The sequence below is a fragment of the Aythya marila genome (genome assembly GCF_965140915.1).
Source record: "Aythya marila genome assembly, chromosome: 14".
Lineage (NCBI taxonomy): Eukaryota > Metazoa > Chordata > Aves > Anseriformes > Anatidae > Aythya > Aythya marila.
In genome coordinates, this window is record NC_139055.1 from 19,992,916 (window position 1) to 20,016,863 (window position 23,948).

Genomic DNA, 23,948 nt, shown 5'->3' on the forward strand with positions numbered 1-23,948 from the left:
GGCGGGCTGGCCGGGGCGGGCGGGGGCCGGGCACCGCTCGCCCCTGGGCCGGAGACGCTGCGGCGGCGCTGCGACGGTCCTGCCCGCGGCGGGGGACAGGGTCGGGGCGGGCGCGGGGCTCCCAGGCCGGGGCGGGCGGGGTCCCCGCTGCCCGGCTTTCCCCGGTGCCAGGCGCTGACGCTAGGCGGGGTCCTCCGGCCCGCATCCATATTAGGGCTTCCTGCTTTCCATATATGGCCATGTACGTCAGGGCCGGGGCGGGCCGCGGCCGGTGGGACCCGATATATAGAGGAGGCTCCGGGGCGGGCGGGGAGCCGGGCGCTTCCAGCGGGCAGAGCCGGGGGGAGCCCCGGGCGGGCGGGCGGGGAGTCGAGCGCTTCCAGCGGGCAGCGCCGGGGCGACCGCGGCGCAGGGCAGGCAGCAGGCAACGGCCGCCTCGCCGCAGCCGGCCCGTCCGCCGGGCCCGCGGCGGCGGCGCCACCCGTCAGAGCCCGAGCCCGGCGCCCTCATGGCTGCGGCCAAGGCGGAGATGCAGCTCCTGCCCCCGCTGCAGATTTCCGAGCCCTTCGGCGCCTTCCCGCACTCGCCCCCCGCCATGGACAGTCACTATCCCAAGTTGGAGGAGATGATGCTGCTCAGCGGCGGGGGCCCGCAATTCCTCGCGCCCCCCGGGGCGCCCGAGAGCGCGGGCTTCGCCGCGGCCGGGGAGCCCGGAGAGCAACACTTCGAGCATCTCGCGGCAGGTAAGAGCGCTGGCCTCGCCTTGGAGGGGGGCGGAGGGGCGGTCTCGGTCAGCCGCGGGGACAGCAGCTCCCGCGGGGGCTCCGCGATGCAGCGGCGCCCCGGTCCCGGCGGCTGCGCGGGGGGATTCTCCTGTGTGCGTCAGCGGCTCTGGGCTCGCTGCTGCTGGAGACCTGCCAGCGGCGCTGCAATATGTTGCACTCAATTATTAATTAACCAGAAGCAAGGATCTGGGGCTGCACTGCGTGGGGATAGCTTGCAAAGCGCTCGCAACAGCTCCGGAGCTGCAGTGGCTGCTGGAAGTAATCGCCACCCTTCTCTTTTCAGACACTTTTCCTGAGATCTCCCTGAACAATGAGAAAACCCTGCCAGAAACGAGTTACCCCAACCAAACAACGCGGCTGCCACCAATAACCTACACGGGGCGCTTCTCCCTAGAGCCAGCCCCCAACAGTAGCAACACCTTATGGCCAGAACCTCTCTTCAGCCTTGTCAGTGGGCTGGTGGGCATGGCCAATGCACCTCCCACCTCAACACCTTCTTCATCATCACCCTCCTCCTCCTCGCAGAGCCCCCCTCTGAGCTGTTCTGTCCAAGCCAGCGAGAACAGTCCAATTTATTCAGCTGCACCAACTTTTCCCAATTCTAGCTCTGACATTTTTCCTGAACCGCAGACCCAGTCCTTTCCCAACCCCTCTGGAGCTCCCATGCAGTATCCACCTCCAGCTTATCCAACTGCTAAAACCAACTTTCAGGTGCCAATGATTCCGGATTACCTGTTCCCTCAGCAACAGGGTGAGCTCAGCCTTATCCCAGCTGATCAGAAGCCCTTTCCAGCCCTTGAGAACAGAGCACAGCAGCCTTCCCTCACGCCGCTGTCCACTATCAAGGCATTTGCCACACAGACTGGCTCCCAAGAGTTGAAGACCCTTAACACTAACTATCAGTCCCAGCTGATCAAGCCCAGCAGAATGAGGAAATACCCCAACCGCCCCAGCAAGACACCTCCTCATGAACGGCCCTATGCCTGCCCAGTGGAGTCCTGTGACCGAAGGTTTTCACGGTCTGATGAGCTAACTCGTCATATTCGCATCCATACAGGACAGAAACCTTTCCAGTGCCGCATTTGCATGCGGAACTTCAGCAGGAGCGATCACTTGACCACTCACATCCGCACGCACACAGGAGAGAAGCCATTTGCCTGTGACATTTGTGGCAGAAAGTTTGCCAGAAGTGACGAGAGGAAGAGACACACTAAAATCCACCTTAGGCAGAAGGACAAGAAAGTGGAAAAGGCAGCTCCGGTCTCAACTACTTCTCCAGTTGCTGCCTACTCATCCTCTGTGGCTACATCCTACCCTTCCTCCATTGCCACCACTTACCCCTCACCAGTGCGCACAGTGTATTCTTCCCCTGCCCCATCTTCCTATCCCTCCCCTGCACACACAACATTCCCATCTCCATCTATAGCAACCACTTACCCCTCTGGCACTGTCACTTTTCAGACCCAAGTGGCCACTTCCTTCCCATCTCCAGGGATCACCAATAATTTCAGCTCTCAGGTGACATCAGCTCTTTCAGACATGACATCAACCTTTTCTCCAAGGACAATTGAGATTTGCTGAGATCACCTTCTGGAGCAGGAGCATTTACCTCTTCCATTGGTACTAGGAGACATGGAGTCTCCAATTACTCCTCCAACCCTATATGTTGCAAGGCTATCTACCATTTCTTCAAACTTCAGCTGCCTGAAACAACTGCTGTTTAAGTTTTCCACCTCTGTTGAATGACTTAATTTGCATGGACTGTGGATATAAGTTCAGTATAATTTTCCCCGTAAACAATAGTATTTTATTAGGAAGAAGGGACCTTTGATTAAGTACATAGCTGATGTAACTTGTACATGTGCCATGGTTTTGCTTTCCTTTAGGTACTATTGATGTGAAAAATCTTTGCATATCCATATTGTATTATTTGGAGTTTGCAGGGCCATATTTTGTAAATGTTGACTCTATTTTAGTGACAATGCTGTAATGAATTTAAAACTTCTTTGGGAACAGCACTTACTGTATTTGAGCATGTAAGAGTGATGCTATGTAAAAATCACCTGATGAGACACTCACATGTGGCAGAAGTTTTGTTTTTAGAGTTACAAGTCTTGGTGCCTTTTTGTGAAGCCTTGCTGACGTCATGCATTTGTGTGAATGGATGCTTTGCATCTTGCCTTAAAGTGAAAGGGATGCTACGCAAAGAATGTAAGGGAGAGCAGGGAATGGGTGGGGAGGGGAGGACGAGAATGCCCTGGGAGACAGAATGTAAGGGGGAAAAAAAAAAAAAACAAAAAACAAAAAACTCTCAAAGTCTATTTTTGTTACAAGAATGTAAATTTATAAATATATATATATTCAGGAGTTGGAATGTTGTAGTTACCTACTGAGTAGGCAGCAATTTTTGTATGTTATGAACATGTGGTTCATTATTTTGTGTTTTATTTTTACTTTGTAATTGTGTTTGTTAAAATGAAAGTGACTGTTTGGCTTCTAAACACATTGAATGCGCTTTCCTGCCAATGGGATATTTGGTGTACAATACCCTTCAGAAAAAATAAATAAATAAATATAAATCATGGAAGCTTTCATATTTTCCTTTAAGCTGCTACACAGGAAGAGTGTGCTGCAGCAACCAGCTGCTTGAGTTGCTGGGAAGTGACAGCTGCTTCTCTTCTCTTAGAGAATTATCTGTTTGAAGAAAGGAGAGGAGATCAATCATTTCTGAGTCCAGTAGTTGGCAATGGCATGGATGTAGCACATGTCCCTGTATTAGATGCATCACCTGCTGTTTTGAAGTCATCACAATTCCTATTTTTTTCTGTCTCCAGGCTTCTCCGGAAGCATGTGAGCTAATCCTAGAAAGAAAAACAATTTTCCCAGTGCTGAAGCTGAGGTTCAAAATTTAGATCTCAACTACGTGCTCATAGATAGTCAGAAAGCCTTCTGGGTGCTAAGAGAGGAAAGGCAAGGTAATAAAGTAGTTTCTCTATTGAAAATAAGATCAGTCCAAATGTCTAGCAATGTGAGGTAGCTCTGAACAGCTGAGGACTGTTATAAGTTCCTCACATAAGTTAAACAACATAGGCTGTAAAAGTACACTTGCTGGATATCCTTTAGAACAAATGTTTTAGCATTTACAGGCCTCCTTACTTAGTGGTTTAAAATACATTTTAGAGTGTGTGTGAACTCTCTATGTAGTGAATTCAAAGCAGTTTGCTGTTGTGAGAAGTGGCAGTTCAGGTACAAAAGAGGGTTCCAGTGCCAGTCTTTCCTGGTGGTTTCTCTACAAACTACTAATATTTATAGTCATGAGGAGCTGCGATGCAAATACAGGCCTTAATGAACATACCTGACATAATGTGAACTGGTAAGCAGTCTCTGTAGGACATTTCATGCCCTACTGTTTGCCAAAATTCAGCCTACTGATTAGGAAGGGCAACCTTCTGAAGCACCTTCACCTAGTTCTTCTTTTTGGGGGATACAGACCACCCCTGGCAAATGGAAGCAGCTCTTGAAGGTACCTGAAAGCAGAATAGTTGGTATATCCCAGTCCGTCTTCTCTCAGGTATGACTCTCCTCAGCGGGTTGGAACAAGCTGTGAGGAAGGGCCTGTGCCGCTCTGTCTCTGTGTTGGTTGCTGGGTGCAGGCTGGGAGCTGCTAACAGTGACCTTGCAGTTGGCCCTCCAGTTTGTGTGGTTTTCTGTGCCTTTTCAGAGAAAAGCATTAGCTCTTTTCATTTCAAGAGTCTGCTGCCTAGGCTGACTGACTGGGGAGAATGTGGGACTTCACACTGTCTGAGCATGTAACCCATGTCAGAGGCTGGAGAAACTCGTTTATATGAGATGAGATGGTGAAGAAGTGCTTTTGAATGTGATGCTTCTAAGAAGGAAGAAAACATTATATAAATCTCAATACAAAACTTTCTCCCAACTCCAATTCCTAAACAGTTGAAGTCAGCCCTTTTGATCCATGGGCACAGCTTGGCTCTGGTGTTGCTGTTTTGTTAACTCCTGATCTAGCCTGCTGGAATTAAGATTGTGCTAAAAAACTGACCAGGCAGGCTCTCAAGCAGTGTCCGATGAGCCTGAGTGTGACTCAGGTTCTCCAGAGCACTTCATTCAGAAATGGGCACTGATGGTAATCAACAAGCCTAAAAAGGCAGCAAAGAAGATAGCTGCTCTTTTGCTCTTTGCTGTGTTTTATGCAAAGTGCCTTGAGTCAGGCAGTGTTGCAAGGTTATGAAAGCCAAAAGAACCCCTCTAGCAGCAGACCATGACCATGATATCCTGGTGGACACCACTACAAGCAGGAATAGCTTGCAGGTGCCAAGGCATGGTGCAAGGGAGAAGGAGGGGTCTGCAAGTCTCCTCTCTAGTTGGAAGAAATCTTAGTCCCCCTTGACCCCATGCTTTCTCCACTTTGTGATGGTAGATCCTTTCAACTTGACGACACCTCCAGAAATCTGCCCCAATCTGCTGTGTCGTCCCCTCCTTCCCCCTCAGCCTTAGGCATTTTCTTGAGAGTGCTGCAGGCATCCCTTAGCTGAAAGAATTCTGGCCTCCCACAGATGTGGACACTAACCACAGCCACTAACCCCATATAGCAGTGTCCAGTCACAGGGACGGGATGCTCAGAGGCACTGAGGAGGGTATGTAAGGTTACCATTGGCCTCATGCTAACCCTAACTCGGAAAGCAGTATAGTCAAGTGGTGCAAGCCAGCAGTGTCCTGAGGGAACAGTAAACATGCACTGTATCCTGCCTGTGAACTGGCAGATGACACTTCCCGTCTAATTGGGGTGTCACTTGTCTGAATTGCATCTAATTGCAGGAAGCTCCCTGGTACAATGGAGTCGCTGTTTTAGAAAACAACAACAAAACACTGTATTTTGTTAAAAAAAATTGACATACGCCAGCCAGGATCTCTTTCATGCTGATACCCTTCGGTGTAACTGCTTAGAAAGTGCTCATAATTTAAGCTCTGGCATTTGGTCTAAATTGCTGCAACTTTTGCTTTACATTGTCCATCCGTATGTATAACATAAAGGGAAGAATATGCATGGTCTTTTGCTCCTGCTCTTTTTGAGGCCTTTATCCCCCAAAATGAAAGTAGATTTCAGAGTTTCGGTATGTTTTCTGTGAGGTCTTACTGATTTATGGTGTTCTGAAAAAGACAGTATTTCTGATTCTTAAGAAGTGTGCTCCGTCTGCTAATTAGGAGCAGGAGAAGCTTCCTTCGAGGAGGCCACAGCACTGCTAGATGGGCGTCTCAAGGAGGTTGGACACCAGGAAACCGCAGGTGTTGCCAGCGGCTGGGGAACCCACCCCCTCCGACGCTGGTAAGGCCCAGAGCTGTGCATGAAGCACCCTGGGGACAACAAACGCCCTCTTGCTTTTCCAGTTGATGGCAGAAAATCCATTCGGCTGATTTAAACCTCAGCTGTTTGTGATTTAAAGCATAGCTTCGGATCTGACCACCACCGACAGGAAAAGACGTGCGTCACTGCTGGCAGCAGCCCAGCTGCCCTCGGACGGCACCGCACGGCACCGCGCGGCCCCTCCGCGGCTGCTCGCGGATCCGCGGCCGTGCTGCCGCGCCGCCGGGGCCGGGCCGGGCCGGGCCGGGAGGCGGAGCCGCAGCGCCGGGAGCGCGCCGGCGGCGGGTTGGGCCGTGTCACGCGGCCGCGAGGCTGCCAAGGCCGAGCGGAAACACTACTCTCGCGGCGGCCGGAACCGGGCCACCATATTTGGCGTTTCCTCCGGGCCTTTTAAGGCGCTTCCGAGGCCCAAAAAAGGCTTTTCCTGCTCACGCCCTCTTGGGGCCGCACCGCGGAGCTTCCGGGGGCCGCCGGGCCGCCTCGGAACGGCCCCGCCCCTGGGGCGCCGCGGCGGGTCTCTCGCTCGGGCCGGACCCCGCCCCGCCCCGCCCGGCCCTGGCCGCGGGCTGCTCGTCTGGCGGCTGCGGGCCCGGGCAGCGTCTGCTCCACGCGGGCTCCTGTGGCGGGTCCGGGGCCCTCAGGTCGCACTGCGGACGCCCGCTCGCGGCGCGGCCCAAAGGAGCTGCGGCTGTGCGCTGCCGTCTGAATGGCTGTGCTCCCTGCGACCTTTGGAGGGCAGGCCTCTGCCTTCCCTCGCTGCCGGCTGCTGCTGCGGTTTCTTTAATAGGGAGTGAGTCGCTCTGCCTGCACGCCTCAGAAATAGGTAGGATGCAGTTTAACCCGGGGAATACGGAAGAGTCCTGTGCCCGTGTTTTTCGTCTGTAGAGCTTTTCCATAAGCCGCTCTTTGCTTGGGGAAGTGCAGGCAATGCTTGCCCGCATGGTTGGTTTGCTCTTTAATTACACTACTCGGCCCTGGAATGTTTATAGAAGAAAAACTGATCCATTCATTTCCTTTTAGAAATAAAGGGAAGAAAATCAGCTATGGCAATTTTAAAGAACCCAACTCCCTCCTGTGATATGCTGCGTGCCCTGTTATGTCCTGGGAATGCTACTAGAGAATCCCTGTTGGTGAAATACGATTGTTAAAGCTGTTTCTGTTGCAGCTGTGAGTTGCTCTTAACCATGGGCCTTGGCTGACAGAACAGATGAGACTTAGCAGGGAGAATAGAGAGCTTGAAGAAGAGATTTTGGAGTGAAGAGCTATGTGATCATGGGCCGTTCTTTCCTCGGCAGCTTTCACTGGTCCATGTCTGGAACACCGAGGATCTGAGAAAGATCTTAAGTAACCCCCAAGGCAAATAACTTTTTAGACTCTAACCTGACATCCATGGACTGAAGTGATCTGAGCTGCAGAAGGCACCCTTAGGAGAGCTGCCCACAAACACACCTTCACCATTGTTGAGTTTGACTAAAGACAGGTGAAGTGGTCCAAGGTTGGCTCGTGAAGAACTGTAACTGAGGGCTGTAAGGCTATGTTGGTTGACTTTTGATATAAGTATCTGTTTCTTTCAAAAGTTTTCTATTTGTGGCCCAGTAGACCAGAATTCTCAAAAGCTATGTGTGTGTAGGTAAAAAATACTTATGAAGAGGGTTTAGATATGTGATTCTTGAGCTATACGTTGCATGTTTTTACATGTGTATGTTATCTGCATGTAGCCATAGTGCTGGTTACACCTAGAGGGAAGGCTGTGTGTTTTAAAGTACTCTGAGGCTCTAGGATGATAATATACGAGCTGTAGCAAATGAACAAGAACTTTGTCAATAGTTAAGTTGTTCTGCTATAATCAAAATGTCTTTGTTTTTAAAAGCACAGGCTTGACTTACAGGCTAATGATTTATGATCTTGACTAAAGAAACTTACTCCTGTTAAAGAACAGAAGACAATGTATATGCCTAGTATCTAGTGTTCTTTGGGCTTTGATTTTGTCCTTTGACACTGCCGTAATGAAAATGACAGATGGTTAGGCAGTATTATTCTTAACATGCACATTTCATTTCCTTAACTATAAAAAGAATTAATAAAGCATGCTTCTGGAACTTTTTTTTTTTTTTTTTTTTAAATCAATAAATAGGCTTATATTTGTGCTTTTTTAATTTTTGTAATCTTTTCATACTACTTTTTGTCCCTCTGAACACAAATGATGATACACAATGACACTATGAGTAAAAATGTCAGTGGCTATAAGTTCTGCTATCCAATGTCCGCTGTAAGTTTGACCTGAGTTCTATGACCTGATTTAGCCATGTAGCCTGGCTACTGTGATTCGTCTGTAACAAGAAAACTACTCGTCACAAATAGGCTTTCAGACATCAGAGTCAGGGCAGGGAGACAAAGGTTTAATTTGATCTTGAAAAGGTTGAAAGCCTTTAGACTCCTGTAAAGATGCAATTACAACTCTTAAGCAGGCTCAGTTACAACTCTTAAGCAGACTGAACATTACTTGTTATCTGACAAGGGCAATTCTTCAATCCAGCAAATTCCGTTAGGGATGGTTATAGAGATTCTTCAAAACATGTTACATAATTAACATCAAAAATGTGTCTATCCCAATTGCTGTACTCCTTTGATAAAACAGATATTGGTAGCTCTCAGGTAGCTTATGTGCCCAGCTGTGTACTAAGTCACTGAGCTGTCTGGTGTGTTCAAATGCGTGGCATTCTATGAGCTGAGTTTATGAAATGGAACTATGCTTCCAGGTTTGGTGCCTGTATATGTATATAGGCACTTTGGTGTATACAGTAATTGCAGTTATGGCAGCCTCAGGGAACCCTCAAGATACTGTTAATGTACCTTACTAAAACGTAGGTGTCAGTGAAAGAAATGTGAGTAAATTCTGGAAAACAAATGCTCTGCAGTGAATGAGTGTAATTCTAGCACTTCTAACAGTTCTGACTGCATTTGTCCTTGGAATACCTGGAAGAATGTTGGAGCATAAGGAAGTAAAGGGACAGGCTCAATGAGTAAATCTTGCTAAAAAATTCCTAGAATAAAATGTCAGCAGTAGTTCTCATAATAGATTGAGAGAGATTTCTTACCTAGTTAGCTGGAGAACTGGACATGAAAGTATATTTATATATATGTGGAAATCTGACAAATCTTAAGAAAATGCACAGCACCAGCATTTTGATCTGAAGGTTCTAGTGATTAAAGGTCATTGCCATGATTCTTAAATTCTTTTTGTGTAAATAAGCCTGAGGATTATAAGGAACTCCATGTGTATTCAAAAGGCTAGAAAGCAGCAATGAGGTATTGAATTTAAAGGCAAAAACTGTCTGCACATCTGGCATTTTGCCCTAAGGAGAAGGGCATTTTGTGGACAAAATCAGGCCACCTGAGAGGTTGCAACTGCAGTTTTAACATGCCAGAGATCATGACATAAAATGAACACATGCTGATTTTTATTTTGTATTTTTATTATTTATTTATTATGTTAAAAAATGCATCTGAATTAAAATACAGTAGTTAAGAAGTAAGCAAATGTTGGTGCCGTTTATTAAGAAGTCTTGTACTTGATCAAAAGAATCCAGTCTCTGGTCCACTGTAAGATGTAGTCTTGGAGTACTCTTCCAGCAGTTGAGACCTGTGGGTAACACGTTTCATGAACCCATGTCTTTGCACATCTACTTCTGTCCACGTGATTTGTGAAGCTAGACAAAATTATAATGTTCACAATATTTGGTGGGAAAGTGAATTTTAGTGTATCCATGTGCTGCACGAAGAGAGAGGTGTGTGGGTGTTTAAACTTGCTATTTTGTAACTGAATTTGATGGCTGTTAAGGCTTTTATTGTAGAAGATGGTGAATAATACCATTTCCACGACAGCTACAGAACTGTCTCCTTCCCTTCTTTGCACTCTCTGTGGTTGAAGAAGCAGAATCTGTTTTGTACACCAGGTGGTTTGTACCTCATATCATCCATTGTTTTCTGTACTTTGTGTTATTCTCTTTTATTGTTTCTGAGGAGTAGAGGCCTGCACTGTCCATCGTATTCAAAATGTTTCCTGCCTGAGCAGGGGTTTGTACCAGATGACCTCCAGAAGTGCCTTCTAACTTCAACCACTCTGGTTATGTGATTCTGCGATGCAGGATGAACGTAGATTTATTGTGGTATATATTTTTTTTTTCTCCTATTTTTCTTCATTATTTGCCGAATATTTCTAAACATCATGTCTGGCTTTTGAGCAGTGAGCTGACCTTTTAGTCTTACTTATTGTTAAGATCTTTTTGGGTGATAACAGTTCTCTTGGAGACCATCATATGATGTATAATATTAAAAATTTGCACCCCCAACCCCTGACTTGTTTGTTTGTTGTATTACCTACATTGAAAATCATCTGCAACTTCCTTGTCTGTTTCCACAACATTGTTATCTCTTGTAGGTACTCTATGGGAGCATTATTATTATTATTATTATTATTATTATTATTATTATTATTATTATTATTATTATTATTACTAAACAACTGCTCAGAACAAAAGCATTGTCAGAAATCTGCCATCTCAGTATTCATCTGGCTTTTTCAAATACTCATTAAATATTGTTTCTCAGGGCTGGACAGAGATCTCTGTTGGTGATTTTTGCCTAACTGAAACTGAACATTTATTACTGTTCTTTCAGCTTTTTAGTAAGTTGCTTCTCTGGAGGAGAGCTGTTCCTGTCATCTCATGCCTTTGGCAAGGTCTGTACAGAACAGTTTATGGAAATCCAGATATAGTACATCAGGTGAATTTCACATGTCCACGTGCCCATTGATTCTTCCAAATAATTCTAAAGCATTTGTCAGACATAAATTTGTCACACACATACACGCTAATTTTGACTTTCAGAATTGCTTCTACTAGCATACCTGGAAATAGAAGTTGGACTGATGCTTTCTGAAACATGTATAAAAATTTGTCATGTATGTTAACTTGCAGTCCCCTGGTACTGAGGTAAAACATCGCAGCTATTATGCTTTTTCAATTGCACATTTGAGGGGTTATGATATGGTCTAGTGATTTATTGTTACTCATTCTGTTGACTTAATCCCTTCTGTAATTATCCTACAGAAACTTTGGTATATGGGAGTTGTATTACATAATATTTTAAAGGTAATTTTTTGGCACAGGAACTTTTCCAAGTTTGTCTGAAATAAAATGAGTACAAAATTAACTTTTTTGGTGCCCTTCTTTTGTTTTAAACATCAGCTGCTCTTACAAATTCTCTGACAGTCTCACAGTTCCTGATATGGCTGAGTGTCCTGGTTTCAGCTAGTATAGAGTTAACTTTCCTCCTAGTAGCTGGTAGGGTGCTATGTTTTGGCTTAGGATGAGAAGAGTGCTGATAACACACTGATGTTTTAGTTGTTGCAGAGCAGTGCTTACACCAAGCCAAGGACGTCTCAGCTTCTCGCTCTGTCCTGCCAGCAGGCAGGCTGGGGGTGCAGCAGGAGCTGGGAGGGGACAGACCCAGGACAGCTGACCCAAACTGGCCAAAGGGGTATTCCATCCTGTCTGGGGTCATGCTGAACAATATACAGGGGTGGCTAGCCAGGGTGGGGGGGCGGCTGCTCGGGGATAGGCTGGGCATCGGTCAGCGGGTGGTGAGCAATTGCATTGTGCATCACTTGTTTTGTACACGTTATTATTATTAGTACTATTATTATTATTAATTATTATTATTATTTTCCTTTCTTAATAAGCTGTTGTTACCTCAGCCCACAGGCTTCATTTTCCTGTTTCTCTCCCCCGTCTGAGAAATGGAGGGGGGAGGGTGAGCGAACTGATGTGTGGTGCTTAGCTGCCGGCCGGGTTAAACCACAACACTGAGAAAAAGGAGTTTCAGTTCTCTTGCTGTCTGCAAGTTGTTTTCCCCAGGCTGTATTTCTGGACTGCTTTATTGTGTTTTAATATGACAGTTTGTTACTGCTTCCATTTCATGCTTTTCAGCGTAACTTCCACTTCCGAAGAGATATCATCCCTTCAAACCATAATCCAAATATTTATTTTTGATCTGTTCTCAGCCCTTCCTAACAGGTAATAAAACACGATATCTGATGTGACATCTTTAAATGTTTTCCTGTCAATAGAAAATGTTTTTACTTTTTTAGCTGCACCATTACTTTGTCTTTATGTAAAGGTAAGGAAGTTTAACTCTCTTTTTGAGCTATGACCCACTGTAGTAGATACGTTGTTTGTTTGTTTGGAGGGGTCTGTTGCAGGGCTCTTAAACTGTTCTTGTGCTTCGAATGCAGTTCTGTGCTTTACTTAGGAAAATGTAAAGGCTTTACATCTTTATCCTTGTGGTACGCATTACCCCAGACCACGGGGTCGTTGTTTTTTCTACAATTTTTAGGTTAAATTTGTCTTTTTAAAAAAAAATAAAAAATTAAACATCAGCAGTTTCATTGCATGTGGTCTATTATAAAGGGTATCCCTATGGTATAGGATCCTTCTATTTTTAAAGATGCCTGTAGTTTCTAGTGATTTTCAATCCTTCTACCTTGTACCATTTTTTCTAGCTATGCATGGTCACTCTGCCTCAGTGTTCCTTTGTGTGGCGGTGGGAACATTAAAAAAATAAAACTGTCATGGAGGCTTTGGTCTAAATAAAAAATTGAAGACTAAGTCACCCCTGACATTTTTTTTAAGTGCAAGCTTCCTTTCCAAAGACTTTTTTTTCTTCTCTGTGTCCTTCATATCACCACAGATGTACCTTGTGCATCTTTCCTTGCACTTCTAGAAAGTCTGCCCAACTCTTCCTTGGTTCCTATTTCCTGCACTTGGTTGGCAAGTCATAATCCTAGGGAGTCACATTGCTGATAAACACGTTGCAAATCACTAGAGCCTAAATCTCCCTTAGGATAGCACCCATCCTCAGGTGTAATCCTCAGTGACAAAGCCTTTACCTTCTGAGGAGGATCTGCCCCAGAACTGTTCCCTGTCATGAGCCTTGCATTTTTTTGTCTGTGGACTTTTCCCTTTTTCACAGCACAGGTGTTGCCAGCTCAAGTTGACACTGAAGGTGTCACTGAATAGTCTTCATGAGTTCCTTGGCCTCAAGACACAGACTTTTTCCTGGGAAACCTGCACTGTCTGTGTTTAGTGCCCCTGGGGTTTGTAATCCAACAGCCCTTGGTACAATAGACTGGGGATCCCTCTGCCAGCTAATGGTGATGGGGATGATATTGAGAGTCGTAATAAACCATTTTGCTGTTGCACATGCATCTGTCTGTCTTGCATCATAGTCATTTGGATTATTAAGCTATGATAATGGAAGTTTGTCAACACAGCTAAGGTTTTTCCCATAAGTCTTAGAGAAAGTGGGTGGTTTATAAAATAGTGCTTAAGAAAGAATATGCTACAGAGAAGAGGGCTGATCACAAAACTAGTTCTACCCAGAATGAGTAAAGTAAATAAGAAAAGGTATTTAATACTGAATGTCTCCTTCTTTTAGCTAGCTACAGATTTTACTATTTTGCTATTATGCATCTGGATCTACCCAATAATGTTCTTTTGCTTAAGCAGAATTCGGCATAGTGTAAGTGCATATAGGTTCCAATAGAAATACACAGTGTTATTGCAAGGTGGGTTTTAGAAACTCCTTCTGTCTGAAGGAGACATGTTCAGAAGCAGGGAAAATGCTTCATTTTCTGAAGAAGGAATGCTAGACAGAAGAAGTCATATTTTTTATGCCTCCTGTAACAGGGAGTATTGTGATTCTAAGCAGAGAAGACGGAAAGTTATACTAATGTGTGCCATCAGTTCATGGACTTGAAAGTCTGGGTATCTGTCTGCAATGACTGGAAAGTAAACGCCACATCTCTTTCCCATTTTGCTGTGGCAGGGACTTTGTGTTTTTCCTCTAGGAAGATGGTAGCTTATGGTTGCTCTTGAAGATAGGCTTAGTCAAGTGGTATTAGATGAAAGAATTATGCTCAAAGTTCTTTTGTACAAGCTTTAGAGATTTCTTGATAAAATTTCTCAGCTTTAGAGAGAGCAGTTGTCTAACAGGTGTTTATCTTTCTTTGTGGTGATGCTAATAGGCTTCAGATACTAGTGTCCCTATGCTGCCACCTTATGTTTAGAAACAAAAGCAACTTGGATGTTCTTATTAGGAAATATCTATGTTAACAATTCTTAGGTGACCTTGTAACTGTATCCCTAGTCATGAGCATGAATACTATCATATCTATTTACGCAGTTAGGGTTCCTTCACTTTACTACTTTAATTAAGGAAACTGAGACTAAGGCTTTTGGATTAATATATATGTATGTATATGTACTATTTTTAATTTCGAGTATTTTCCTTCTTCAAAATTCCCGTCTGAATTTTCAATGGGTAGTAAGCTGTTTTATTTCCTAGCTAAGGTGGATGTGCTTGGCCAGGTTGAAGACAAGAAGGGCTTCTGTAAGTTCATCAGTTACAAAAGGAAGACAAAAAAAAAAAAGGGGGGGGGGGTCCCACTGCTGAATGAGATGGGGGACCAAGTGACACAGAAAATGGAGAAGGCTGAAATACTGAACATCTTCTTTGCCTTAATCTTTACCAACAGGAGTGGCAACAAGAGAGGAATCCCAGGTTCCAGATGGAGACCAGGAGGCAATGTAGAGCAAGGACTTTTTTTCTTGAAAGAAGATCCAAACAAGGAATACTTAAGCAAACTGGTCACTTGGGCCCTGATGGAATGCACCCACAGGTGCTGAGAGAGATGGCATTGTGAGGCCATTCTTGACAAGGAGACTAGAAGTGCCCAGACACTGGAGGAAAGCAAATGTCACTTCTATTTTCAAGAAGCTTTTTAGGAGTCAAGCTAGCTTCTGATGTTTGAGAAAGGCACAAAGCAACACTAAATAACCTTAACTGTACCTTGGAGCCTGGGATGCACATCCCTCTCCAATTAAGCTAGATAAGACAAATAGTGCTTTTATTCTCCATCTGCGTGTTTGTGTGTACCATCTGGGTGCATCTGAGAAAAAAATTGTTTTGTACCTCTTAGAACACTTGGTCTTATACAGGTCTTTGCAGCACCTGAAGGAAGTCCGGTGGAAGAAATGTGGATCGGAAAAGGCAAATATTAGTTTTATATTAATGTTTTACTTCCAGAGAGCCATCGGGGAATTCAAGGAATGTGTGACGCTGTGCTACAGAAATGTGTATGTGTAGGAATATATATACTTTGGCTAAACAAGTAGGCTATGCAGGAATTGTGTAGTACATCAAAAAGTAAATAGGAAAATTATCCACAGTCAGCCTGAAGCGGGGTGTTAACCAGGAATTCAACCCTTCCAAAGTGCACAGGTGGGTTTTACAGAACTCCTTAGAATGGGTAGGTTTAAATACTTAATTATTCTTGGTTGATCACTTGTCAGGGTGGGTGGAAGCTTTCTCTTCGGTATCTGCTACTGTGAGCATGGTAGCCAAGGTAATTCTGGAACAGATGATTCTCAGTTACGGAGTCACTGAAAATACTGACTCCAATCAAGGAAGTCTCTTTGCGCCACAAATAGTACAAGGGCTAATGTAGACTCCAGGAATTAAGTGGAAATTTCACACTCCTTCACGTCCTTCCTCTTCTGGAAGGGTGGAGCGGATCAGACAGTAAAGAAGAAATTGACTAAGTTCTGGAAACTCGGCTCCCCTGGACGAAAAAGTGCTTACCTTCAGCACTTCTCCAAATCCAAACTGCACCAAGAAAAGATGTGGGAGGGAGTTTCACTGTATGAAACGTTACTTGGATTGCTGTACCTGGACGAAGGGAATGAATTACCTCAATTTGAGACACCACATGCTTTTCTTAAGAGCCATGCGCTTGGGCTGTCGTCTTCTTTGTCCTCTCTTGGGACCTGTGGATCATTAGCTCAAACCCTATCCTTGAAGCCCCAATGCATCCATTCCGAGCAGGAGGTTGGGTTCTGATATGAACATTGAGCGAATAGAAGCTGTAACCGGAGTGGGACAGACTGTTCCGAGTGCTCCTGAGTACTGAAACGACAGTAAGAGTGGCTGAAAAAGGCTGGACCAACCTTATACCTGGGTAAAAGCATTGGTGAACCGTAATACCTGAGAGACTGCCTTAACAAAGACTTTTAAGGTCGAAACTGTTAAAACTAACTATTGTAAACCTTTGACTTCTCCTTAGAAGAGTTCTTATTGAATTAATGAGTAAAAGGAATTGAATTGCACAGAATTAGAGTGTTTGCAGAACGCTCCCTGGAAATGGGAGAAGAAGAAAGGGGGAGGGGTTCAAATGGTACTAGATTTATTACCAGCCTCACAAGGAGGAGCATGCAATTAATGTTTGTAATTAATGCTAGTTGCTGTACACATGTAGATCAAACGGGACAAAGGTGACTGATCTCAAAAATGTTGGGGAAAAAAAAAGATCCTACATAGAGCAGCTGAAAAGGATGCTTCCTGGGGATTTAGGAAATGGGAGAAACTAACTTCGTGGTTACCTGAAGGGAATTGGCTCAAATAACTATTTGTTGTTATAATAATAATGGCATTGTGTATTTGTCATTCCCTGAGATGTCCAAAGAAAAATAGTGTGCCCTAATGTTGGAAAAACTTAAGGGTGGGAGATGCGAAAAGGTGAAAAAACAATAGGAGTAAGAAAAGAAGAGGGGAGAGTAGTTGTGAGAAACAGAGTTGTGCTTTTGCAATAGAAGGTGTTTATTCGCAGTAGCATAGCAGCAGGGTGTATGGTAAGAAAATAAAGGGAAGGTTCCGCTGTCCCAAAATAAGGAGGATAGCTAAGAAAATGGGACGAGCAGTGCAAAATCAGTAAAAACAAAAATCATGGGCCCTTGTTGAGTGGCGTTTTTTTTATTATTACTTTTTTTTTTTAGAGTAGTTATCTTAAACCTCTGCTTTCAAAAATGACAGCTCTGGGTTGAAACATGGCTTGGTATCCCTTTGTTTCTATTAACTGCTAATCATGGCAGTGTGTTCGTGGAGATACAAGGCTTCTCTGCTGATTAAACCTAGACTGCATTTTCCAAGGGCAGGTGTTTCTAGATACTGCTCTTTTAAGAGAACAAAATTCAGCGCTACATTTGAATATCAGCTAATCGATATCACTTCGAATTATTGGTATGCTGGCTTTTTTCTTATGTGCATTACTGTATGCAGAAAGAGGAAACTCTAGGCTTTGTTATTTTTCCTTTGGCTGTTAAGATTTATTGAAAATGCATTTACAAGATCTGTTTCTAATATCTGTTTGGATCTCTTCTTTAAGATCGTGAAAAAATCTCTCTTCTTGAGGAGGTACGTACAAGGACCAATGGAAATTCAGAAGTATTTCATTGAATTTGCTATAAGGGAAGGAGCAAGGTTTGTATAGATATGAATGATTCAGAGTTAAACGCTAACGTTGTTCATGATAGCAAATCTCAATCTTTTCCAAAACAAGTATTTTGTTTTGACATACTTAAATTATTACAGTTTCAGCGGTCAAACTGCCGTTGTATTTTCTGAAGTAAATGGTCGTTACCTAGAGCTGAAGTGTGAAATAGAAAGATACGGGTGGTTATGGAAGAAAGACCCAGAATTTGCGTGGGTTGGGGAAAGATGGCTGTATCAAATTAAATTTGCCATTCTGATGTCAGAAATGAGGGAAGCTCTTCCATGCTGGAAACAGAGAGCCTCTGCTAATACTGTTTGTCGTGGCAAAATAATACTGAGTTATTTAACTGCTGTTTTTGGAAGAAGAAATGAAATTACTTCCCTAGGTTTAAAAATCGTGTCTTAATACAGCACTTAGAGAGAACGCTAGAGGAGCTAGAGTTCAACAGCCTACCCAACAGAGTTAATCAGGTGAACGGTAGATAATAGTGTACCAGCCAGAGGAATACGGACCGGGAATGAGTTTGCTGTGCCGCAGAAGAGTGGAAGAGGACGTAGCTGTTGCCCTCGCCATCCTGGCGGTCAAGTGATCTTACTGTCAGAGTCTGAGAAGAAGCAGCAGAGCTTTAACTTTACGAACCTCTATCGGCAGAAGCTGGGCTGTAACCTTAAGGACGTGCTATGAAAGGTGTGGCTTTTTTCCTGTGGAGGGTGATCTTTGCTCAACAGGCTGAAAAAAATAACCATTGCTGCCCCTCCTGCAGGTGGTGAGAATTTACTCACTTGAATACTGTCATTAGCCGTTTTACGTGCAATAGGCAGTGGATCGCACTAAAATGGGGCACTGTCAAATGCACACAGTGTCTGCATTGTGGAGAGATCCCATCTGTTGTGTCGTGTCCGTCCCCCCCCCCCCCCCCCCCCCCCCCCCCAATAAAAAACCAACCAACCAACCAAAAAAAACTCCCAGAAACACCTGCACTGGTAATATTGCATGTTGCCAGCACAGAGACGAGGGTCTTGTTCCTGAGAACTGCTAGCCATGCCTTTAAACTTGAGATTCAGCGTAGATCGAGAGTAAAGAAACTGCTGTTGTGTTAATGAAAGCTAAAGACAGCCCTGTGACTGTTACCACTTGGTGGTTACTAAACAATCTACCTCAGACTCTCTTCTGTTTTTATCTGCAGACATTATGAAAGCGCACCTGAGGCTTCCCAGGTCCCTGACTTCAGTTCTCTTTCATCCCGTGAGGAGGACGGAGATTCTTCAGGTGGCCTTGCCTTGGCACACGCTGTGCTTTGGAAGCACTAAAAAGAAATGCTTTTAAAAGTGTGCATTTATTTTAATGTTCATACAAAAGAGATTGTTTATGAACAGTGTTGTTACCGGATCACTAATTTGATATTTTAACTGTATACATTTTTTTGAACATAGGTGTGTGTGTGTGTGTATATGTATATATATATATATATATATATATATATAAAATAAACCGTTTTATTAATTCTCGTTAAGTGCTGATCTGAGGAGTCTGTAATGGGCAGCGCTGAATTCCTCGAATTGTCTGTCACCAACAGACCGCTAATATTTTTTGTGAAACCAGTCTGCATATCCTGAAACCCCACTTCTGGTAATAGCTGCGGAATGTGTTTGTTACTTACCTCCCGGTAGCACGTACCCTGGAGCACCTGCCTCATCAGTCAGCTCAGCCTGTACAGGGTGTACATTTTTGCTCCAAGGCTAAAGTGTTAAAGACACCAAGTTCCAGCTTACCAAATCCTTGGTTACCTGAGTTAATATCCTCCCTTCCGTTCCTCTTTTGTTCAAAGGTAATGTTGTGAATCACAGAAAATGCAACGAAGACTGGAGCACCTGCACGTAATTAATATTTTCCTTTTAAACGGTAATATGCCAGTAGTAAGTGGCTCTTCAGATAATTTTATTTTCGGTTGTTCTCATTTAAAAACAGTCTCCTGCTCCTTTAACAGCTTTCTTTTAAAAGACAGGTTGAAGTTGTGCTGGCGTTAACAAGCTCTTCACAAGGTACTGGGGCTGTCCTGAGGATTCCACTTGACCAGCCAGCAGAAGAGGCAGGGAAACAAACTTACGTTGATGGCCTGAACTTCTCTTCCTATTACTCTTTTTAGTACTAGCCAGCGTGTGTGAGACATCTTTTCCTTCTCCTGTGAAGCAGTGGGCTGGTCTTTCTGGAAGAGGTTGTTTGACCATTGGAATTACACCAGTGAGATTCAAGAAGGAAATGAAATCCAAAAGCAGCAGCATATCTTTATTACTACGTTAAGTGAGAAAGTGACACGTGGAACGAACTCGTTATAAACAATTCTGAACTCTTTTTCTTAGCGGGAACGTACTTATCTGTACCGTTGAACGTACTTGGGGAAAAAAAAAAAACAAAAAAACAAAAAAAAACAAACCACAGTAGTACCTTGGAATACATAGGGCGATTCATCCCTTCAGGATCATTACACGGCAGCTGTATGTCACCACAATACGCCTCTTTTGCTTAATGGTGGACTTCTAAGAGGGAATTTACTTGGGTCAGGTATACTGTGTGTATGTGGTTTTATGCGTGTAGAACTGCCTGTACTACGCTCTCTCTTAAATAGGTGGTGGTAAGAGGAGACAGCTTTCTTCTAGTAGATTCTTACTTAAGTTTCTTTAGTGATTCCGGGGGCACTCACTTGACCGTGATGTGCCTGAGCAGGGCCTGTGACCTGGTTAGCATCTAAACCTCCTCCTCTGATGTGGTACAGCTGTCTGCTAAATTAGTTACAGAAAGATGGTGATTTTAACTCAGACAGTTCTCTCTTACCTCGCTATTGTTTTATCTGGATAATTTGAATTTGAACAGCGGAGGGAAAAGATGCCTTACACTGAAACGGACGCGAGTCTGTGAGAAGAAAGCCAGGCGTCCTTCGAGACTGTGCCAATGAAAAGGCGAAGAAAAATGAGTGGAATAAATCTGAGTGCACGAAGTCCTGCATCCCGAAGGGAGCACAGAAGGAAGGTTGCTTGCTTAGAAGAGCAGTGGATGCTTCGTGCCCGCCTTAAAGAGAATATTAACAGAGAGAATTCTTTGTAAGACAAGCTGCCCCGCGGGGTGTGGGTAGCAAATACGTCGGAAAAAATACAGCCACAAGCTCCGAATGGCACAGTAGGCGAGCTGTGATCCGCCTGGCAAGCCCTCCCGCGGGCGCCCTCTGCCGCCACCTGCTGGTGGAAAGCCAGTACTGCAGGCGGCCAGGGGGCGCGCGTGCGCGGTGGCGCCGGCGGGCGCCCTCTGCCTCCACCTGCTGATGGAAAACGAGTACTGCATGCGGCCGGGGGCTGCACATGCGCGGTGGCGCCCGCGGGCGCCCTCTGCCGCCACCTGCTGGTGGAAAACGAGTACTGCAGGCGGCCGGGGGCCGCGCATGAGCTTTGGCGCCCTCTGCCGCCACCTGCTGATGGAAAACGAGTACTGCAGGCTGCCGGGGCGCGCGCATGCGCGGTGGCGCCAGCGGGCGCCCTCTGCCGTCACCTGCTGGTGGGAAACGAGTACTGCAGGCAGCCGGGGGCCGCGCATGCGCGGTGGCGCCCTCTGCCGCCACCTGCTGGTGGGAAAAGAGTACTGCAGGCGGCCGGTGGCCGCGCATGCGCGGTGGCGTGGTGGCGCCAGCGGGCGCCCTCTGCCGCCACCTGCTGATGGAAAACGAGTACTGCATGCGGCCGGGGGCTGCACATGCGCGGTGGCGCCCGCGGGCGCCCTCTGCCGCCACCTGCTGATGGAAAACGAGTACTGCAGGCGGCCGGGGGCCGCGCATGCGCGGTGGCGTGGTGGCGCCAGCGGGCGCCCTCTGCCGCCACCTGCTGATGGAAAACGAGTACTGCATGCGGCCGGGGGCCGCGCATGCGCGGTGGCGCCATCTGCCGCCACCTGCTGGTGGGAAAAGAGTACTGCAGGCAGCCGGGGGCCGCGCATGCGCGGTGGCGTGGTGGCGCCAGCGGGCGCCCTCTGCCACCACCTGCTGATGGAAAACGAGTACTGCATGCGGCCGGGGGCTGCACATGCGCGGTGGCGCCCGCGGGCGCCCTCTGCCGCCACCTGCTGATGGAAATCGAGTACTGCAGGCGGCCGGGGGCCGCGCATGCGCGGTGGCGTGGTGGCGCCAGCGGGCGCCCTCTGCCGCCACCTGCTGATGGAAAACGAGTACTGCATGCGGCCGGGGGCCGCGCATGCGCGGTGACGCCCTCTGCCGCCACCTGCTGGTGGGAAACGAGTACTGCAGGCGGCCGGGAGCCGCGCATGCGCGGTGGCGCCCTCTGCCGCCACCTGCTGGTGGGAAAAGAGTACTGCAGGCGGCCGGGGACTGCACATGCGCGGTGGCGCCCGCGGGCGCCCTCTGCCGCCACCTGCTGATGGAAATCGAGTACTGCAGGCGGCCGGGGGCCACGCATGCGCGGTGGCGTGGTGGCGCCAGCGGGCGCCCTCTGCCGCCACCTGCTGATGGAAAACGAGTACTGCAGGCGGCCGGGGGCCGCGCATGCGCGGTGACGCCCTCTGCCGCCACCTGCTGGTGGGAAACGAGTACTGCAGGCGGCCGGGAGCCGCGCATGCGCGGTGGCGCCCTCTGCCGCCACCTGCTGGTGGGAAAAGAGTACTGCAGGCGGCCGGGGGCCGCGCATGCGCGGTGGCGCCCGCGGGAGCCCTCTGCCACCACCTGCTAGTGGAAAACGAGTACTGCAGGCGGCCGGGGGCCGCGCATGCGCTCTGGCGCCCGTGGGCGCCCTCTGCCGCCACCTGCTGGTGGAAAACGAGTACTGCAGGCGGCCGGGGGCTGCACATGCGCGGTGGCGCCCGCGGGAGCCCTCTGCCGCCACCTGCTAGTGGAAAACGAGTACTGCAGGCGGCCGGGGGCTGCACATGCGCGGTGGCGCCCGCGGGAGCCCTCTGCCGCCACCTGCTAGTGGAAAACGAGTACTGCAGGCGGCCGGGGGCTGCACATGCGCGGTGGCGCCCGCGGGCGCCCTCTGCCGCCACCTGCTGGTGGAAAACGAGTACTGCAGGCGGCCGGGGGCTGCACATGCGCGGTGGCGCCCGCGGGAGCCCTCTGCCGCCACCTGCTAGTGGAAAACGAGTACTGCAGGCGGCCGGGGGCCGCGCATGCGCGGTGGCGCCCGCGGGCACCCTCTGCCGCCACCTGCTGGTGGGAAACGAGTACTGCATGCGGCCGGGGGCTGCGCATGCGCGGTGGCGCCCTCTGCCGCCACTTGCTGGCGGAAAACGAGTACTGCAGGCGGCCGTGGGGCCCTGCATGCGCGTTGCTTATTACGTCGTTTTTTTTGATGTGTAATTTCCTACGCTCCTAGATTTTTCTTCATATGTAAATCACACAGAATCACAGATCTTCTAGGTTTTAAGAGACCTCAGGATCATTGAGTCCAACCTCTTACCTAACTCTAAGGTTTGAGCTAATTCCCGTGGAAAATATTTCATTTACTTTCTTGGCTGTATTGTCCTTTCTATGTTCAAAGCTGAGGCATAAATACGGTAAATTTTGCTTCTAGAAACACCCCAGTTCTTTTGTCTGCACTCTGCATGCTGTAAACTAGGGATAGGCACAAAAAAAGCAAATAAAAAAATAAATAAAAGAACACAGCTGCTGCTGCTCCTGCTCTCTTTCTTGTGGTTTGCCCCTTCCTCTTTCCCAGGTGATTGGGTTTGGGTGCTGGGCGGGGCCAAATGTTACACGAGCCCTAGGCATGCTATCAGAGAGCTCCTTCTGCCTGGGCTGTTCTTTGGGGTCAGTGCTTTGTTTATTCTTCTGTTAGCTACATGCAGGGTTCTTTTGGTGGGTCAGAGTCTGGTATAATCTGTTAGAGGAAACCGATCTAGTAGTATGTGCATTTATTGCTTGAGGCTCTTTGGAGGTGATTAATTGTTATAGCACATTTATGGATAGGATGTCAATGTTATTTTGTGCGTTTGCTTTGTTGTTCTAGGTCCCTCGTGATTTTTGCAGGGTTACAGGGCAGATGCCACCAGATCTACCCCTTTTGTTGTTTTTGTTTTGCTTGATTTTTTTTCCTTGATTTTTCTTTTTCTTTTTTGGAAGAGGGCTTGGGATTTGAGCCTCCTATTTTTTGGGTTTGGGATTTGAGCATCTTAATTTATTGGGTTAAAGGTTTTAGGCATAGATCTTCAGGGGTTTAGTGTGGTAAATAGTTTGGGTTAGGTCTGTAGGGGTTTCCAGGATTTTTAGGGTTAGGGCTTGAGGCTTTTTTGTGTAAGGGCGGTAAGGGCTAGGGTTACAGTGAGTGCTGCTAAATGTAGTTCTCGAAAACTCGGCCTCTGATTGGCCGTGTTGGCTGTCCAGGGAATTCTGGTAGGT

General features: G+C 46.9%; 1 protein-coding gene across 1 annotated transcript; it reads left to right on the forward strand.

Moving 5' to 3' along the window:
- The first annotated feature begins 330 nt into the window (after positions 1-330).
- EGR1 (early growth response 1) lies at positions 331-3,367 on the forward strand. The gene is made up of 2 exons (XM_082771623.1): positions 331-743; positions 1,069-3,367. The coding sequence occupies exons 1-2, from the start codon at positions 509-511 to the stop codon at positions 2,364-2,366; spliced, it is 1,533 nt and encodes a 510-aa protein (XP_082627749.1). The 5' UTR covers positions 331-508; the 3' UTR covers positions 2,367-3,367.
- Positions 3,368-23,948: the final 20,581 nt, after the last annotated feature.

Excerpts from the sequence above, each read along its gene's own strand:
- EGR1 (XM_082771623.1), top strand. The coding sequence starts at position 509 with ATGGCTGCGGCCAAGGCGGAGATGCAGCTCCTGCCCCCGCTGCAGATT. Across the intron at positions 744-1,068 it reads CTTCGAGCATCTCGCGGCAG|ACACTTTTCCTGAGATCTCC; the intron begins GTAAGAGCGCTG and ends TTCTCTTTTCAG.